Source organism: Pagrus pagrus, assembly GCF_965226575.1.
Source record: "Pagrus pagrus genome assembly, chromosome: 8".
Classification (NCBI taxonomy): domain Eukaryota; kingdom Metazoa; phylum Chordata; class Actinopteri; order Spariformes; family Sparidae; genus Pagrus; species Pagrus pagrus.
In genome coordinates this window covers 15,905,834-15,923,624 of record NC_140192.1, presented here as the reverse complement: position 1 = coordinate 15,923,624, position 17,791 = coordinate 15,905,834, and the positions used below count along the sequence as shown (strand labels likewise).

The 17,791-nt window shown below is 39.0% G+C and overlaps 1 protein-coding gene across 2 annotated transcripts in view; it reads right to left on the bottom strand.

Moving 5' to 3' along the window:
- smarca2 (SWI/SNF related BAF chromatin remodeling complex subunit ATPase 2) overlaps positions 1-17,791 on the bottom strand; it is a 47,605-nt gene that overhangs the window by 11,352 nt on the left and 18,462 nt on the right. For both annotated transcript variants that reach the window (XM_084360561.1, XM_084360560.1), the window contains exons 16-29: positions 15,991-16,154; positions 14,388-14,454; positions 14,154-14,264; positions 11,897-12,139; positions 10,732-10,845; positions 9,813-9,917; positions 8,898-8,984; positions 8,635-8,681; positions 6,611-6,777; positions 4,725-4,888; positions 2,916-3,143; positions 2,586-2,663; positions 1,503-1,721; positions 141-364 (exon numbers count right to left, since the gene is read on the bottom strand). In XM_084360561.1, the coding sequence (XP_084216687.1) occupies positions 141-364; positions 1,503-1,721; positions 2,586-2,663; positions 2,916-3,143; positions 4,725-4,888; positions 6,611-6,777; positions 8,635-8,681; positions 8,898-8,984; positions 9,813-9,917; positions 10,732-10,845; positions 11,897-12,139; positions 14,154-14,264; positions 14,388-14,454; positions 15,991-16,154 (2,018 nt within the window). The remainder of the gene's footprint in view (positions 1-140; positions 365-1,502; positions 1,722-2,585; positions 2,664-2,915; positions 3,144-4,724; positions 4,889-6,610; positions 6,778-8,634; positions 8,682-8,897; positions 8,985-9,812; positions 9,918-10,731; positions 10,846-11,896; positions 12,140-14,153; positions 14,265-14,387; positions 14,455-15,990; positions 16,155-17,791) is intronic.

The following is a 17,791-nucleotide window of genomic DNA, read 5'->3' as shown; positions in this document are numbered from 1 at the left end:
CATGGAAATATGGATATGTTATATGCTACTGATTGGTAAGTGCAAAAGAAAAAAAAAAAAAAACCCTTAGCAAACCCATTAGCACTATGACAGGCGGATTAATGCATTGAAATAACTCATAAGTGAATCAATCTTCTTACCCATCTCTGTAATTAATGACCGTATCGATGATGGTGTTCATTTGCTTGGTGAGTTTGGGGGGGTTCGGGGAAAGTTTCTCAGCTGGTGGACGCCCACGTTTCTTCTTGGCCTTGGAGCTCCCCTCATCTCTGCTCGACGAGTCCTTGTCCTGACGTCTCTTGCGTTTGCGCTTTTTCAGCCGGATCTCCTCTTCCATCTCTTCCAAGTTTCCATCCTCAATGGCCTGGAGTCGAAAAGAGCCAGAGCAAAGACAAGATTAATTCTTAACCACCTCAACTTGTCCATATATGATGTAGAACTGTGGAATCCCTGTCAATAAATGTGCAAGTCCGACTTGGCAGCAGAAAGCACTTTCACTGATTCCAGTATTTGTAATTCGGGCTGCTATTGGCTCCTACCGAAAGATAACTTCAATTTCTTTATGAGTGCATATTCTTCTCTGAACTTCAGCTTAGACATCCCACATACCCTGCTCTTAAAGTTTCTCTCTGTTCTATTCTTGTCTCCCTTAACACCTGAGCCACAGTCAATAAAATGGATCTGCCAGGCCTGACATGTATCTCCTGGGGAGAGTGTCGGAGTGTATTTGGTTTGGGTGACTGGGTTCCTTTTGGCTTAAGGAACCCAGTCGCGGTAAAATAAACTTTGGCTTTGAATCCAGTCATGGTTAAGGTCTGATCTGCTTACGATGGATGACGTTATTCCTGTTTTAGGATTTTTTTTTTTTTTTTAAATGAAACCACATATTTGTGACTGTTAAGATGTATGTCTTGAGTAGGAACAAATGGCCTCAGGGCTGAGAGGCACAGACAGGGTGGGAGAGTTAGACCACAAAATTGTTAATTTTGGTCTTTTTAATAAGATTGAAAGGAAGAAAAACAAACAAGCTACTTGTGCATTACTTCTCTTTCGGAGGGAGTATAATCCTTGATTTTTTTCATTTGTCAGTGTGAGCATAAACAAGCTTACAAAAGAAAAATCTTGTTTTGTTTCAGACAAAAGAAATCAAACTGGCTGCAGTTTGGCAGTTTGCTCATGGCAGTCTGAAATAAAGTGGAACATTCCAACAGGATTGGCGCACAAAAGTTTTATATCTCTAATTGAGTTTATTCAAATCAAATCAGTCAGGATATTACACAGAATTGTTATAATTAACTGCAGAGTGGGAAAAAAAAAAAAATAAATGTTCTCCCAGTTCCAAAGCCAATGTGCACTATTCATGTTTGCTCACTATTAGGATCAATAAATAACAATGCTATAGATTGCAAATCAATAAATACATAAAACATTTTAACACCATATGTACTTTAAATTTCTGAAAGGCTAAATATCATAGACTGACATATATAGTTAGACTTTACCCGTAGCCACTGTTTTTCGGTCAGCGCGTCACTGTAGTCCACGTCCCGACGGCAGCGCGATCCTCGGCCGAACATCTTCTCCTCCTCCTCTTCATACGTCAGACGTTCTACCTCAGCGTCGTCTTTGATGATCCAGGATGGCAACTCGTCCTCCTCCATAAGACGAGGCTTACGCTTTGGGTTCCTGGCGTGCTCACGGCGTCGGTCCATGTCCATGCGCTACAAAGGGGAAAAATCTCATCAGGTTGGAACAGCAAATGGAGACATGATTATTGGTTCCTTTGTATTATACCACATGAATGGAAACCTTCAGCTGAATTTACTGCTGTCCCTTTGTGGTGATAGGTATTGTCTTACGAATAAGTATCATCACTGCGCTGCATTTTTACAAACACTTCTGTCGTTGAAATTCAGGTGCCATCTCACCATCACACGATTGTCTAGCTATCAAGGAGAATAGTGATGCGCTATGATTCACTTCACACACAAACAAGTGGCTCCATCCCACATTCATGCAGCGCAAAAAGGAAAAGTCCTTCACAGAGAAATTCAAAGTCCAGGCTTCCATTGTCTACAGGCTTGTATAGGCAACCAAGACAGACAAGGGAGGTCTCATTTTTCATGCCACATGACAATCAGCTGACATACGGCCAATAAATAAGTGACTGCAAACTGGCATGGCTTTATGGAAGAAACAGTTCATGTAACTGAACATCAAAATATATCGATATAAACGTTATTGTGTAATTGTAAATCTTGTTTGAAAATATATCAATACACCGCTCAGCCCTACTTCGAATGAAGCCCTTCCAGAAGTTACCAGCTACCATATTATGCGGCTTGCTTCCAGATGCGTATGAATATCTGATATCTTGCACCCAGTCATCATTGAAATTAGGCGACACCACCAGGAACCCGTGAAGTAGCAAAAGTACGAGCATTTTGCATTTAATTTGCAGCTATAATTATCTTGGAGTAAGAGAACCAGCTGTCAGCTTTAGCTCTCTGGGTTAATTCATATTTCAGTTTTAGTCTGAAATTTAAACACCAATTAGATCTTACAAAAATGTGTGCTTTTCTCACCATGAAGAGCTCAAATTCATCTTCACTTCTGGCTATCATCTGGTTAAGGGTTTCATCATCGGGTACTTCATCTTCTTCCTGGAGTTACATTTGGAAACACATTAAAAGAGAAGACCAGTCTTTAACTGTTTCAATAAATCAGAAGGCACACATGCTCACTTCAAAACAAATCAGTTAAGTTTGGCATACAGATTCTATCAAATAATAATTAAATAACTTGAATTGCATTACAAATCCGAGTAATATTATAAGCGAAGGATGATACAATGGCTGATATAGATACTAATAATACATATCAAATGAAACACAAGTTACAAATTCAGATCTTACCTCATTCTGCTCCTCATGCTCTAAAATGGCCTGGAGGAAGACACGGCGCTCGTGGCCCGAGGACTTCTGGTCGAACATGCCTGCCTGGATGACCTTTTGATCCACATTGAGTTTGTATTTGGCAGCTGCCAGGATTTTCTCCTCCACGCTGTTTACGGTGCAGAGACGAAGCACACGCACCTCATTCTGCTGACCGATGCGGTGTGCCCGGTCCTGAGCCTGAAGGTCCTGGTGTCAACAGGTGAATCAGAAATTCGAGATCATTTAGATTGCCTCTAAATAAAAACCAATATTTTCTCTCTAAGCCAATAAAGTCAAAGCAAACATAAATCACTGTATAACATACAATCCTTTTGCCTGTCAGAGTACTGACACACCTTGCTGATATCAAAGAACGACTGATGAAATGCATTGTGTCAACACCTATCTTCTCTTAACACATGCAGGTACGCTCTGCACCCGTATAAGAGGAAATTCTAAGTCTGTAGTTTGTGTTTCTGCTCCTAAAAACATCAAGAAAAGACAAACAAAAAAAATGATTTCACTAGAAGCCACAATCTCTGCCAATACAAATTGTTCAATTGGGTTAACAGCCATTGATAAATGTTGACTAGAGATGACGTGCTGAACACATCACAATGACTAAAAGTGATTTTTGTCCACAGACACTCAACTACCTAACTTTCAACTTGTCATGTCAGGGTCCTTCAGGTACTTCTTTCATTTTGAAAGAGTTGCTAGTAAAGAGCTAATGAATTCTCTGTGGCTCCTCCTGAGGTTTCTTCCATTTTTTATTTTCCCTGTTGAAAGGTTTTTTTCTTTCTCAATATGGCAAGTTTTTCCTCACTTGAATCAAGGGTCTAGGGACAGAGGATGTTGCTCGCTGTACAGACTGTAAAGCCCACTGAGGCAATGTGATTGTGACTTTGGGCTATACTAATAAAATTGATTTGGATTTAATAAGATTCACTAGAGTAAGCCTGTGGCAAATTAATATCAGGAGCCAAAGGTGGTGCATCGCCGCAATATGTCTATTTACTGGGTTCATTAGAAAGACTAAAAATGTAAATGAGCCCAGTCACAATTCATTTGATTTACATTTAGTGCTTCTAGTTGATAAATAATGATTGGCTGTTTTGACACATCTGAATAGTAATGGAACATAAAACCAAAGCGTTTTCTGCTCCTGAACTACTCCTGAGTCTTGTTGGAACAATTCACACAGCTTGAGAAAAGAGAAAAAAACTGCATTGACCAGATTATCTGTGCAAACAACGTAGATTATAACATACAAACAGGTACCAATAACTACACTATAAATAAAATGGGGCTGGGCAATTTGACCTTGAAATAATATTACAATATCTTTAGGCTATATTGCACACATGATATATATCTTAGTATTTTGATATCTCCTAAAGATAATTTCTAAGAGCTAGGGCTGGCCGTCAAAATTAGATATCGATATTTATGACCAAATAATGCGATACCAATATTGCACAAATATTGTGGGGATGAATATTGGTACTTTCACTAAATGTTAACACAACCCAACTCTTAAATAACCATCAGTAATGTGAATATAATGCCTAAGTTGGTAAAGCCAAGTATAACATGAACAAGTAGATCAGTCGGGTAAATTTAGAAAATGGCGTCCCTTTACTGTAATGCAGCCATTAAAACTACGAAAAGACACTTGTGACATATTAGGATATAATGATATCCCAAATCTAAACTAACATACTGAAAACTTCCTATAATCAGAACAAGTCCTGTCAATACAGGTTGTAAATCTACTTGTGGACTTACCTGATGTGGGTTCCAGTCACTGTCAAAGATGATGACAGTGTCAGCAGCCTGCAGGTTGAGGCCGAGGCCGCCGGCTCTGGTACTGAGCAGGAAGATGAAGAACTGAGATCCTTCCTCATTAAATTTCTTCAGCAGCATCGCTCGATCCTCAGCCTTGGTGGTTCCTGAAACACCAAACATGATCGTTATGAAATATCTGTCAAGTTAACTTTGATAAAGTCTGCTTGAACTTCTTGTTCTTCTGATCCAAAACTTTTTGTTGGCAGGAAAGTAAAAATGTCACCTATACACTGTGCTTCATCTCTGACCAATTTAATTGTTTCAGAGGTTTCTGAAAGTGGCATGAAGTGACTCTAATTAAGCTGGGAAAAAATAACATTAACGACTAGTTATTTATGTCTAAATATATTGTGCTTACTATGGAGGTTTCACAAGTCTGCTAACTCAGTATGTTTCAGAAAGTGCTGTGTGGATAAAAGCTGACCATTAAAATGATTTACTGATTCCTTTCAAAAATGTATTTTTTTAGTTGTAGAAAATACTAATTATATGAAAGAATTGATTGTAACTTTCACCAAAGTAAAATTATTAAAAACGTCCGTCGTGGTACCTTTCACCTGAGCTTTTCTAAGCTTTTGTCAAATCCTGAATAACTACCCAAAAAACACACTAAACAGCAAAAGTTACTACAGGTTTCTGTGAGCCACACGTTGCTTTTATTTTGTCACATTTTCTATGCGCTGCTGTTTTCACTGCTGGGGGAAACACATCTGCCTCATTAGTCTCTCACGCACAGCAGTCGATGAAAAATGGAGTGAGAGACACATCCGGGATCACAATGCACATTTTATTTTCCCCAAAAAGAGCTTGAACATAACACTGAAAATCGATAACATCTCCTCAGTGAACTCGGGTCTTTGCTGCCCGTCCTAGTGGCAGTAATAGGATTGCCTTTTGTTTGAGATGCATCATGCTGAGTGTATGTGATGGGAATTCTCAGACACCTCAGTGTGACACGTTATTATTCGTTCAGTATGTCAAGTTTGAGTCAACTTAAATAAGAAATGAGAAATTGATCTTTTTAATAAAGCAGACACACAAAGGGATAAAGGGATTACAAGAAATCTGACTTAATCTCAGATTATGATCATGTGTTGTGTTGCAAGGACTAATTAGAAAAATCTTTTTATATAGTATTTCTCTTCTGCTTAGTACACACAAGGCGTTGTGTGTTGACATATGGTGGTTACTATACTTTATACACACAACACAGAAACTGCAGGAGGAGTGAAAAGTCTGTATGGACAGATTCCACCTACTTCCTCTGGCATGTAAGCAATAATATACTGAAAGGTGTCCTGATTTGCTACCAGATCCCAATCGCAGTCCTTTTACACTGAGTATCTGTCGTTTCACTCATTCTCTGATACTTATATTTACCTAAATGTTGATTAATTATCTACGTGACACATTCAAATAACTAATAACTAAGTCTGACACACCTTATTTTTCAAGAGACACTTGAAAAGTGGATGTGAAAACCATTAAGTTGATCATCTTAAATGATTGGAATGATATGAATTAAAGTTTAACTGGGAAAATTCAATTCCTGAAATTGACATGACGCGACCTGCTGAGGGAAGTTCTCAGTTGGAGCTGTGGGAACTACAGAAACACTCAGTCTACATCACCACACCATCTTTGGCTGGGAACAAACACTAGCCTTAAGTAAAAACTTTAACCAGACAACAGCCACGTTAAAATTAAACTTGTTACGAAGTCATTCACACAATTAACATTAACATCAGCTTTTCTGCTCCAATTCCAGTCTTTAGGATTGGCTCAAAACATCTCATATAATTAGAGTAGTAAAGGTGTGAGCTTACCGTCGAGACGTAGGTAGAGAAAGTTGCGGTAGCTGAAGTAGTCCTCCATGATTGTCATGAGTGTGGTCATTTGGCAGAAGAGCAGGACTCTGTGGTTGGTGGCGTGTAGCTTCGGCAGGATGCGATCTAAGAGTTCAAACTTCCCAGAAGCTCGATACAGATCATGCCTGGGTGGAAGTAATCAGGCAAACATGTAACAAAAGTCAAGAATACCCATATAATGATTGATAAAGATGCACTCTTTAGTTTTGGGGAAGAAAATGTATCCAGAAGAGAAAGATCTTCAGTGACCTGATCTTCTTTTGATGCCCAAACAAACTAAATACACAAACTCTCTTCGTTTTCACGACTGAATAAACCTTAAAACAACACAATTTCATACTGTTTTACTTTGTTTATATTTGGCGGACCCTGCCACCTTTCTAGCTTCAAACAGTTTTCTGGGGACCTTATTTTCTTCTGAGAACAGCTTGTTTATTCAGTTATGGAAAGAGATGGAATCTCTTTGTAATGTTTCTGTAACAAGACAGAGAGTCTACAGCCCTGTTAGCAGCTATGTGAGGCATTAGTAAAAAAAAAAAAAAAAAAAAAAGTCACTATTGATGGAGCAGTACCAGAGCTAACGTCTTTTTCCCTCCATGCATTCTTCTTCCTTGTCAAAACCTGGCACCTATGTTACCCACAATGAAATTCAAGAACCAACAGTTGGTTCAGAGATTCAGAGTGCTTGCCTCATTATTTTTAATTAGTCCTTATTGGGCCCTGTGTCACATTGCCAGCATGTTATGTTTTTAATACTCAAATCCTCCATCACTTTGACATTGTTTCACTGGTAAAGCATTTCACAGTGTTTCCCCTATATGCAGAGGAGGGAGGGGCACCGTGACACGCAACAGCTGTCAATCAACGACAATCGACAGAATCCCTCAGTGATATTAACTATTATTCATAATTATTAATTATACAATCATTTAAAAAATATAATCATATTCATCATCATACAATTAAGTAATGTTATCATTGAGTATGAAAAAGCACGACCCCCCCATCCTGAAAAAAATATAATCTGCCCCCACAGTATATCCCTGCAAACACAACTAGCAGTGCTGGCAAGAGCAATGTAGTTTTCCTTAGCGGGCAGGGTGTCACAGAACGACTTTTTGTTGTCCACCGCACTCTTGTGATTGAAGCAGAATTACATGGAGAGCACTAAGTGCAAAACCCTTCCAACAAATGTACTCTCACTCACCTGAAAATGGTTTAAAGTAGAAGTTTAACAATATCTCGCATTTTATGGATATAATCAACATAGGGCTAAATTGCACGCTCTTTGGAACGATTCTCTGCTGTGCTGCTGAGCTCAGATGTTCCTGTCTTCACATCTGGTTGTTTTCTGGTATTTTTAAACGCAACACTGCTGTTTTGTGATTTATGTGGCAGGTAAACCAAAGGGATAGAAGCCTAGTGGTTAATGTCCAGTCACAATGGAAATATAATGTGTGACTGGACTGTGACATGGTTTGAGTTGAATTGTTGCTATGAATAACTGCTATTGCTGCCAAGTACCTCTGCCAACTGCTGCAGAGATGATCTGACACACTGACAAAATGTCTTCTTGCATTAGATGTAAATGACTGTACTGTTTCAATGAGCTTTACACAAAATCAAGAGAAACAAGAGAAAGTGACAACACTGAACAATGATGCTACACACAATATTGTTAATAAACATAATGTGGATGTCAGTGTATTTGTGACTATGTGCATTTTGTTACGAAAAATCACATGAATTGATGTTAAGATCAAACAAGCTCATCTTGACACAATAATATAGAAAACTGAAAACATGAATGAAAGTCATGACTTGTCCTGTTTATATCAGTTGACTCTCCTTTATTCTACATTCAGAAGGTAAAAAAATCTGGATTTTGTCACTTCTAATGATTTTTAGCTTTTGTTGATAGGAAAACGATTAATGATGTGTGTAACTGTTCAGAACACAGAGCCTTTTTGAGTCCACCTTACCCACTGATGATGCCGTTTGGATAGCCCAAGTGCTCAGCAAAAGATTCCTAAAACAGAGAACAATTACTGGCTTAAATAAGGCAGTCCTGGGGAAAGGCGTCAAAATGAGTCTGAGCAATCAACTTCTTAAATTACTTGCTTAAATTACTACTTCTTCTGTTCGTTAACATTTTCTTGTTTAAAAGTCATAAACCTGCAGACAACTACAGTTCTTTGCTTGACGAGACTGTCAGGAGCAGTGGTCTTGGGTGAGGAGGACTCACCTCAATGTGCTGAAACATGTACGGGTGGTTGCAGATCTTCTTCAGCTGCATGATGGTGTTCATCAGGGCCTTTGCTCCTCCTTTGCCCTGCAGAAAATTAAAACATCAAAGCAATGAAGCTTTTCTTAATTTGAGTTTTAAACCTGATTTTCTTTTTTCTTTTTTGGCCAGTTGGGGGCAGCAGAAACAAGTTATGAACATAATGTTGACATATCACCCCTTTAATCTACCTACTGCGACTGAATTCGACACTATGAGAGCATTGAGAGTTAACCAAAACAGTTGAGTTGTGGCTGGACAATGAGCTGAAACTCTCTTAAAGATCTGTAAATCAGATTAAGATTATAATTCTCTGTAGATATATAACTATAGATATATAACTATAAGCAACTGCTTTGACATTCTCGCATTGTTTTCATATAATCTAATTCATTGTTCATATAAAAAAAACATAGATTAAAGGCATTTTAAGTATCCTTAACTGCACTGAAAACCTCAAAGAACCCCTGGTTCGTTTCAAAGTCATGTCAGGTAATGCAGGTATAAACTTGACAGATTAGGAGTCCCCGGGTGGTTTGGATATCAGTCTCCTAGCCTCAAAACTGCATTGAAGCTAGAAGCAAAGATGTAGTCTCACAATCTGAATTCCAGCACCATTTTCAATATAGTCTCTATCTTTAGCAAACACAATATCTTGTTCATTTCACAGCAAGCACTTTCTTAAAATCAATAGCACAGGGCAACTGTATAACTCCAATTATACAAGAAAAATCACGGACCGTCTGATGTCAAACAGCAGGAAGCAGTAAATATCGCTGTGCTCAGAGCTAAACAGCTCAGTTTGTTGGCATGACACACACTGATAAAACAAAGCAGACAGGTTGAGTGAAGCCACGGGGGTCTGGGTTAATTTACCTTCTTGTCTTTCTCTGAGCCGTCAGTGAGGAGGATGCCTTTCTGCATGTGGCGGTACAGAACCTTCTGTATAGCAGACATGTCACATTTAATGACATACTCCACCTGGATGAATGACAGTAAAGACAATGCATCAGTGAAACAGCTGTGTCTTTTTGGTGTCGAGGCTGTTTGCGCTGACAGCCCTCATACTTGACAGCAAGAGAAAGGAAATGACAGTCCTGAGAGGGAAAATACAAAAACAGAGAAGGGAGGAAGAGCGAAAGAAAGGCACCTTACGTACCTCTCCATACTATACAAAGATAAAAGGGGGGTTTTTAAAAGCATGTTTTCTATTCTTCTCTTGGGCCTTGCAGCCCTATATCGGTCGATCTTCAGAGTTAAGTGTTCTCTGCAAAGGCACTGAAATTTTTTAAAGAGTTCCCTAAAGCAGCACTTAAGATAGTTATAAGCTTATTAATGTTGGCTGTCTTTAGCACTGAAGATAAAGCTGAATACACTTTCATCACGTTATTCTTGGAACTGTTCAGTACAACACTGAATATTAATGTGCAGTAAACAGTCTACAGCCCTTTATAATTCATGGTTCTGGGTGTGAGTCACTTTATTAAAGTACACTTTGATTGATTTATCGAGCAGTCGTTACTCTTAAACTCAGGTTAAACCTTAAAATATATTAGGGAAGAAGAGGGAGAGGAGAAAGATGTCAACAGTAACTGGTAGATCAATCATTGATTTAAATTGTGTGTGCATTAGTTTAATTTATTTTCTGTCAACATTATGTCACAAAAAGAAGTGAAACAAAATTAATAAAATCAGTTTGTGAAACAACAGTACGAGGTTTCTGCATTGCAAACCATGCAGTAAATATAATCATACTACATCAAATCAAAGAAGTAACATTTTGTCTCAATCTCACCTTCTCTGGCAGCTGAGACTCCACCTCTTTCTTCAGTCTGCGTAGGAGGAAGGGGCGGAGCACCTTATGCAAACGCCGAATTATCAGGATGGTCTCCTCCTCATTCAGATCGACCTAAACAAGTCAGAGAGTAAAATGTGATTATACATTTCACAGAATGTTGTGTTAATACATGCAATAACTGCAGAATGATTAAGTATCACAGTGACAAGACTGTGACCTGCTGATGTGTCCTCATGCACTGCAGTATAACCTGTAATGAAAATAACAATACTGTGGGACTGGGCCAACCATTTGCTGTGGCCAGTGGTGAGTCTAGTTGTCACATTAAAGAAGGGGAGTTTCTGACAGTGGCAGTGATTTTTTACAAGTGGGTCCCTATTGTGTGTATAGCGCACAACAACAGAATGAACAGACAGTGGAGGCAGCACAATATACAGTCCTGATGCCTATTTCACACTATTCCACTGATCAACAGTGGATCAAGGGAAGCCATTCACCAAGGGAAGACAGCAAGTTAATACTGATTTAGCATTACAAAATTTCAAATATACTGTATATATATATTTTTTAAAGTCAGCTTTTGCAAACGTTTTATTAGGAAGAAATGCATTAAATATGTTAGTAAGGACATATTCTCTTGATCAGATTCATAAATATTGCACTGACCAATGAGCAGCAACAAACAATACCTTTTGTTTATCTGCTTTAATTTGATTTTAAGACCTGAAGGATGCACACAACGTGCTTTGATGAGTAACAGTAAATATAAACAAAGCTGGTGTATGTTTACAAGAAAAATCTGCAGAGCGCCTTTAATATGAATCCAAAATGAAAGCCTTTGAAACAACAATGGAGATAAGCTGTGTGCTCAGCTCTGCCCTGCAAAGCTCAAAGTCTTTGTTTCACTTGCCTTTTACTTTGTATTTTCCTTGCAGAGCAACCTGCAAGTTTGAGTTCGCTCCGAAACATAACTCAGCTAAACCTGCAGGTTGAATGTTTTGAGAGGTTGGATACAAAATTCTCTTTCGTTTACAGAAAATAGAGTTAGGTAGGAAAGTTTCATATCGCAAAACTACAGGTTTTAGGTAGACAGGAGTCATGTTAACATTTCACCAAATGAAGCACAGGCTGCAGAATCCAGGCTATTTTTCCCAGTAATTACCCTCTCTCCTGTCATGGCGAAAGGGGCGTTGAACCACTGCTCGAAGGTGCTGCAGCTCTTAAAGATGGTGGGCAGGAGGAAGTTGAGCAGGGCCCACAGCTCAGGCAGCTTATTCTGCAGTGGTGTACCAGTAAGGAGGAGGCGGCGGGGAGCCACATAGTGGGTGTTCAACACCTGGGTCAGCTTACAGTGATGGTTCTTCATGCGGTGACCCTCGTCCACTATCATGTACTTCCAACGAATCTGTGTTAGGAATAGTGGAAAACACAGAGAAACCATTTTCAGATTCACTGTGAAATAGTTTTGGTTACAAAAGTTGTGTGTGCTCTGACACGCACAACTCAACTGCATAAAAAAGAAGTTTCATATTTCCCCTCTTATTTCAAAAGTGTAATAACTGTGCACACAGTTTAAAGCGATGTGGACAAATCAACATGCACTGTTTCTTTACTAAAAAAGCACACTTTTTGCTTTGTTAATTATTTTGTTTCCTTGCCACCATCCACGCCTTAACACTTCAAGCCATGGACTGAGCAGGGTGCTGGACCGCTTTAAGGGGATTCTGGTCAATGCTTATGCAACAGATTCCCGTCAACCGTTCCATCTCTTTCCAATGGTTTAACAGCTACAGAAAACACTTAACGCTCCTATTTCTAGATCAAACTGTAGTGGGTAAAATTCTGTATCTGAGAACCAAACCAATACATCAGGCAACAACATCAAAGTCACTTACACTGCTGTGTATACAGGAGGAATTTCTCCCACGTTATTAATGCATCTGTGAGAATAGACACTTTCCTTTGAACAATACAGGCTGTGTAACAGCTCACTTTTCACTTGTGTTGTATGCACGTCGATACAACCCGCAGAGTACTTTTTAACATTCAAGTCTATTTCATTTATGTTTGCTGTGCCCGAAAGCATCTTAAGTACACCCTGGTGTGTGGACTGAAGCTGCTTCTAATGCTGCTTTGCAAACAAAAGGATTACATGCGTTAGATTGTATTTCAGCAAAAACCTGAAGTGACGATGAACGAACAGCTCCCACTTGTGTGGAGGACGCTGATAACTGCTAAATGTGCATGCAAGAGCTAAAAGTCAACTCCTTGAATTGCACAATTGTACATATTGAATGATCTCTTTATATTACATTTTCCAGCCTGTCTACAGCAGTAAGTCACTTAGTATGCAGCACCTTCGCACAAACACACTAAGTCAAGGATAAATGATTTCCTATATTGTTTGCAAAAGTGAAATGTAGTAAAACTGTGGGCAGGAGTGACTGTGTATACAAATATACAATAACAGCCTTGACACTTAATGACATGGATAAATGATCATTTAATCAGCCAAAACGTTTGCTGAGTCGGACCTAAGCACAATGTCTTCATTAGAATTCATTGAGGGGGGCCGCAGAACTCCAACTAAAACTCTTTACCTAACATATGATTCACTGCATGTATATTTGCTTATCATACATTAAATATGACACTGATGTGTGGATGATCCAAAATCCATCTAAGGACAACATTTTAGGCTCTAGATTTTCCTATGCACCATGAGCACATTTACACCTCCTGCATTAATTTATTACAAGTAGGATTGACTACTGCGGTGCACCGTTCTCAGGCCTCCCTGAAAAGTCGATAAATCAATTACAGCTCATACGGAGCGCTGCTGCCATATTTTAAATTGGAACCAAGAAGGGAGCTCCCATCACATTTGTTTTAAAGCTCAGCACTGGTGTCAAGTTTGCCTCTGTGAGTCAAATTATTCTACTACTTGTCTACAGAAATATTTAGCTCTGATTATAATGTCATGCACTGCTGTATGACCCTGTATGTTGCCTGTCGGGCCCCAGACTCCCTGCTCACTGTCGCAAAAAGTCAAGCAAAGACATTTGAAGAAGCCCCTCCTGAAATTTAAGCAAAAACCAAAACAAATAAACTCAATATGGAACTTTTTGAATCTTCCTTTACCTACAATCATTTATATCTGCCTTTACCTGGAGTCTGTTTTCACTACCTCGTTGTATTCAGCAGTAAGTGCAGAGCAATTCAGTTAGAGTGTGGGTCATGAAAAATAACTTTCAAACTCTGGCACTTACATGGAGAAACCTCAGGCATCAGTCATGTAACCACTGATTAGGAAAGTTGTATTGAAAACTTTGTAAAATGAATAAAGTGTGCTGATTGGCAATGGAGCTGAAAAGAGCACGTAAGTTATACAGAAAGGACAAAGCTTTGATCTCTTTCACCTTGGCCAGTATTTGCTTGTCCTTGATAATGTATTCATAGGTTGTCAGCAAGACATTGAACTTCCCGCTGCGGAGTTGAGGCACAAGCCCACGGCGCAAAGCAGGGGTGCCCTTCCATGGGACAGACACAAAGAAAAGACAGCTGTCAGTCACAAGTCATCAAAGAGCAATCACAATGGCTATTTAAAAAGGTGGAAATAAAGGTAAAAATGACATAAAAAAGATTTTTCTTACCTTGTAAGCAATTTTGACCACAGATGGTGCCCACTTGTCAAGTTCATAGACCCAGTTAGACAAAGTACTGGAAAAAAGGAAATCAATGAAAATCTCCACAACTGTTGCATGTAAGAACGTGGTCTCAATTCAGAGCAATCAAAGACAAATTCTTAGCTGCGCTTGGCTAAGACATGAATAGGAGAGGCAAGAGCAACTCGAGGCCAAGTGCTCATTTAAATGTCTATCCTCAAAATTCAAACATAATTTGCTGGAAAACACATCAGAAGAGGAAAAAAAGTCCCCTGCAGTGATTATGCACAACGCATTTCCAAAGGGTCAAATATATTCTAGCTCAAAAATGAGTTTGTTTTTTTTCTTGTGTTTTTTAAGAAGGGCTTTGTTCAAAACTAGGTCCCCCAGGAAGGTCGAGCTCTCTGCCCGTTAACTTTGATAGTTTAACTTCAAAGAGGGGAAGAGGGCAAGTTTAAGGCTAGCCTCCGCATTAGCTCGCTGTGCATATTAAAAAGAAAATTTAACACAGCCTCTGATGTGCTCTGTTTGACAACAAAAAGTAGTGCACCTCTTGGTAATAATGATAAACAGGTATTGGAAAAACCAAACCCATTGTTCATTTTAATCTTTTAACACCTGCAGTTATGAATAATTACACATAAACTAATCAGGTAAAATGTGTAACCGGTAATAACAACATCGTTTTTCCCAGAAATGTAAATCTCTGAGTACTGAGGCTGCTTTCACCTGCTACATTTTAGGAAGCTGAAAAGGACTCAGGAGCATAAAACCACTTCTGCTGCTTTAAATGAAGGCTGGAGTGGTTTGTGTTTGAATTATTTGAAGAGGTTAATTAAGGCAGCAAAAACAGCAAGGGAAATCACACATTTTGCAGGGACAAATACGTGATGGAAGAAATTCCCATATTTGCATCTCATGCCTTTATAAATACCAACAGATGATGGAGAATAATGACATAAAAGGAGTGCTGTTAAGACAACTTTGAACAATGAATTTTGACCCCACACAGGTCATTGATAGGTTCGAACAATTAATGCGTCCTTATTTTTTCTAATTTTAACAAATTTCATGGTTGCCCTAAACTCAGGCCAACACTGTAATACCTGATAACTATTTGAACTTCAGTGCCCATCATTTCTATGCTGACATATATATACACAGCACTCTCATGTCTTCTAAGGTAGTAATTGAGTTTCCACACTATACAAATTGGATGATAAAATATAGCACTAATGAGTCCAGCTTCGCTGGAGCAGAGAAGTAACTCACTGCTGTTTTATAGACACTGTTTGCTGTTTACTTTGACTCACCACTCCCTGTAGGCAGATCAATGTGCACACTTGGATTTCATTTGAGCAAATAGATGCATAAGTGTCTCAATAAGGGAAGGGACTCCTGACACCCCTGTGGACTATCTGTGCCCTATCTTGTGATTTAGACTGATAAGGTCTGTGTATTTTAATCAAATTGTTCCCAAAAGTAATTTTTTTTTAATACTGCGTTCATCGATCCTTCGCCAAAAATATTTTAGGATGTCATAACACTGCACAATAAGAGCAATGATGGATGGGAGATGAGGAGTACTGACGAGAGAGGAACAATGATGAGAAAGGGGCCGTTGATCCTCTTGTGATCCATCAGGTAGGTGATAAGAGCGATGGTCTGGATAGTTTTGCCGAGACCCATTTCATCAGCCAGGATGCCGTTTAGATTGTTGTTGTACAGGGACACCATCCACTCCAGCCCCTGGATCTGGATAAGACAGAGAAATAAAGGCATGCCTAAAAATATTCTTGCAGAGAAAATAGTATTGACGCTGCTTGCATCTCCGCATTTGTGTGTATTATTTCTACTCCTGTATATAAAAGATAAACACAAAACACCATGAGTAGTTCAAGGAAGTTATCAAGGATAAATCAAAGAGACTAAATTTTACCTTGTTAAATTGAATTGCTGTTGCTGATCGGACAGATGGCTGTTTGTATTTTAGGGCATCAAAACATACAGTACATTTGGCATGTCGTGTCCTACTATTTCTTGTTAAATCTCCTGTCACTTTTAGCTGTGACAATCTAAAAGGAAAAATGTTTTTATTATTTAAAATGATATATTCATGTGACGATTATTTTCTTGAGTAATTGTCAGGTTTCCCATCAGAAAACAATAAAAAAAAATGCCTGTTCACAAAAACAAAGGCGACGTTTTCAATGAGCTTGTTTTGTCTGTCCAACGACTATGAAGCCTGTTCCATTTGAAAAATGACATTATGAGTATTCGTTTATAAAAATAGCTGCCAAATAATTTTCTGACGATCTGCTATCTGATCACTCCACTACTCGTTTCAGCTCTACTAGAAGAAAATCAAAACCTGGACTTCAATGGTACAAACCAGTACACACAGTACAGAGAGATAGGAAAGGGCACGATGGGACAGGCAGCAGAAAAAGGTGCCGACAACCAATTACCAACTGCATGGTAGTTAAAGAAACGCCTGACAGCTCAGCTAATACCACAGAAAAAAGGCTGGCAGAGGGTAAAATTAATAGGAAATGATAAACTGAAAATTATCCTATATTAATGTTTAGCTTCTGTGAATTCTTGTTTACTATTCTGGTTTGTTACACAGTTTTCTGTTGGCACAGCAGACATTTGATCCAATTATTGTGTAGCTGAAATCTCTCCAATTTCCCCAGGGAGCTTCCACCATATCTCATTTAAAGGCTGGCACACCATAAATCAACACTAGGACTGCCACCTGATTGCAAGAAAGAAACATCCAATTGCCAGTGCCCTATCTCTTTTAATATACTTTCTTTTAATGCCATCTCAACTTATTACACACAAGAAGAGACTGTAGTGTCAAACACGAAAACAATGTAGTAGCATCATTATAAGCAGACAGTTGTCTTTAAATTAAGATAATTTAGCATTCAGTTGCCGAGCAGCAGACATGTTTGGTCACACCATCTACCCATTAGCAAACCCACATGACAGAAGCTCTTTCCCACCACACAGGAGTATTTAGGGACACTGCGTGATGCATGATGAGAGCTGAAAGGGACAGAGATGGTTCCTGTTTCTGTTTCCACAGCTCAGCTTCAAGTGTTTGTAAAAGATTAGAAGAGTAACACTAAGGAGGTTATTAGTTATTACTGTAAACAACCTGCAAAATACAAAATAGCTTTTCCATACACACAGCATCACAAAACACAATGTGTTTTTTGACGTGCGATTGACGCACGCCACGTTATGACCCTCGGCCCACCCCGTAGTTTGGGAAATCAGGAAGCGATGCAGCAGTAACGTTGTGGATGGCAAGCAGAAACAAACCTCCTTGAGCAGAAATGGATAAAGAAAAGGGTCTTTTGAACGGCAAGTTCAGCTTCAAA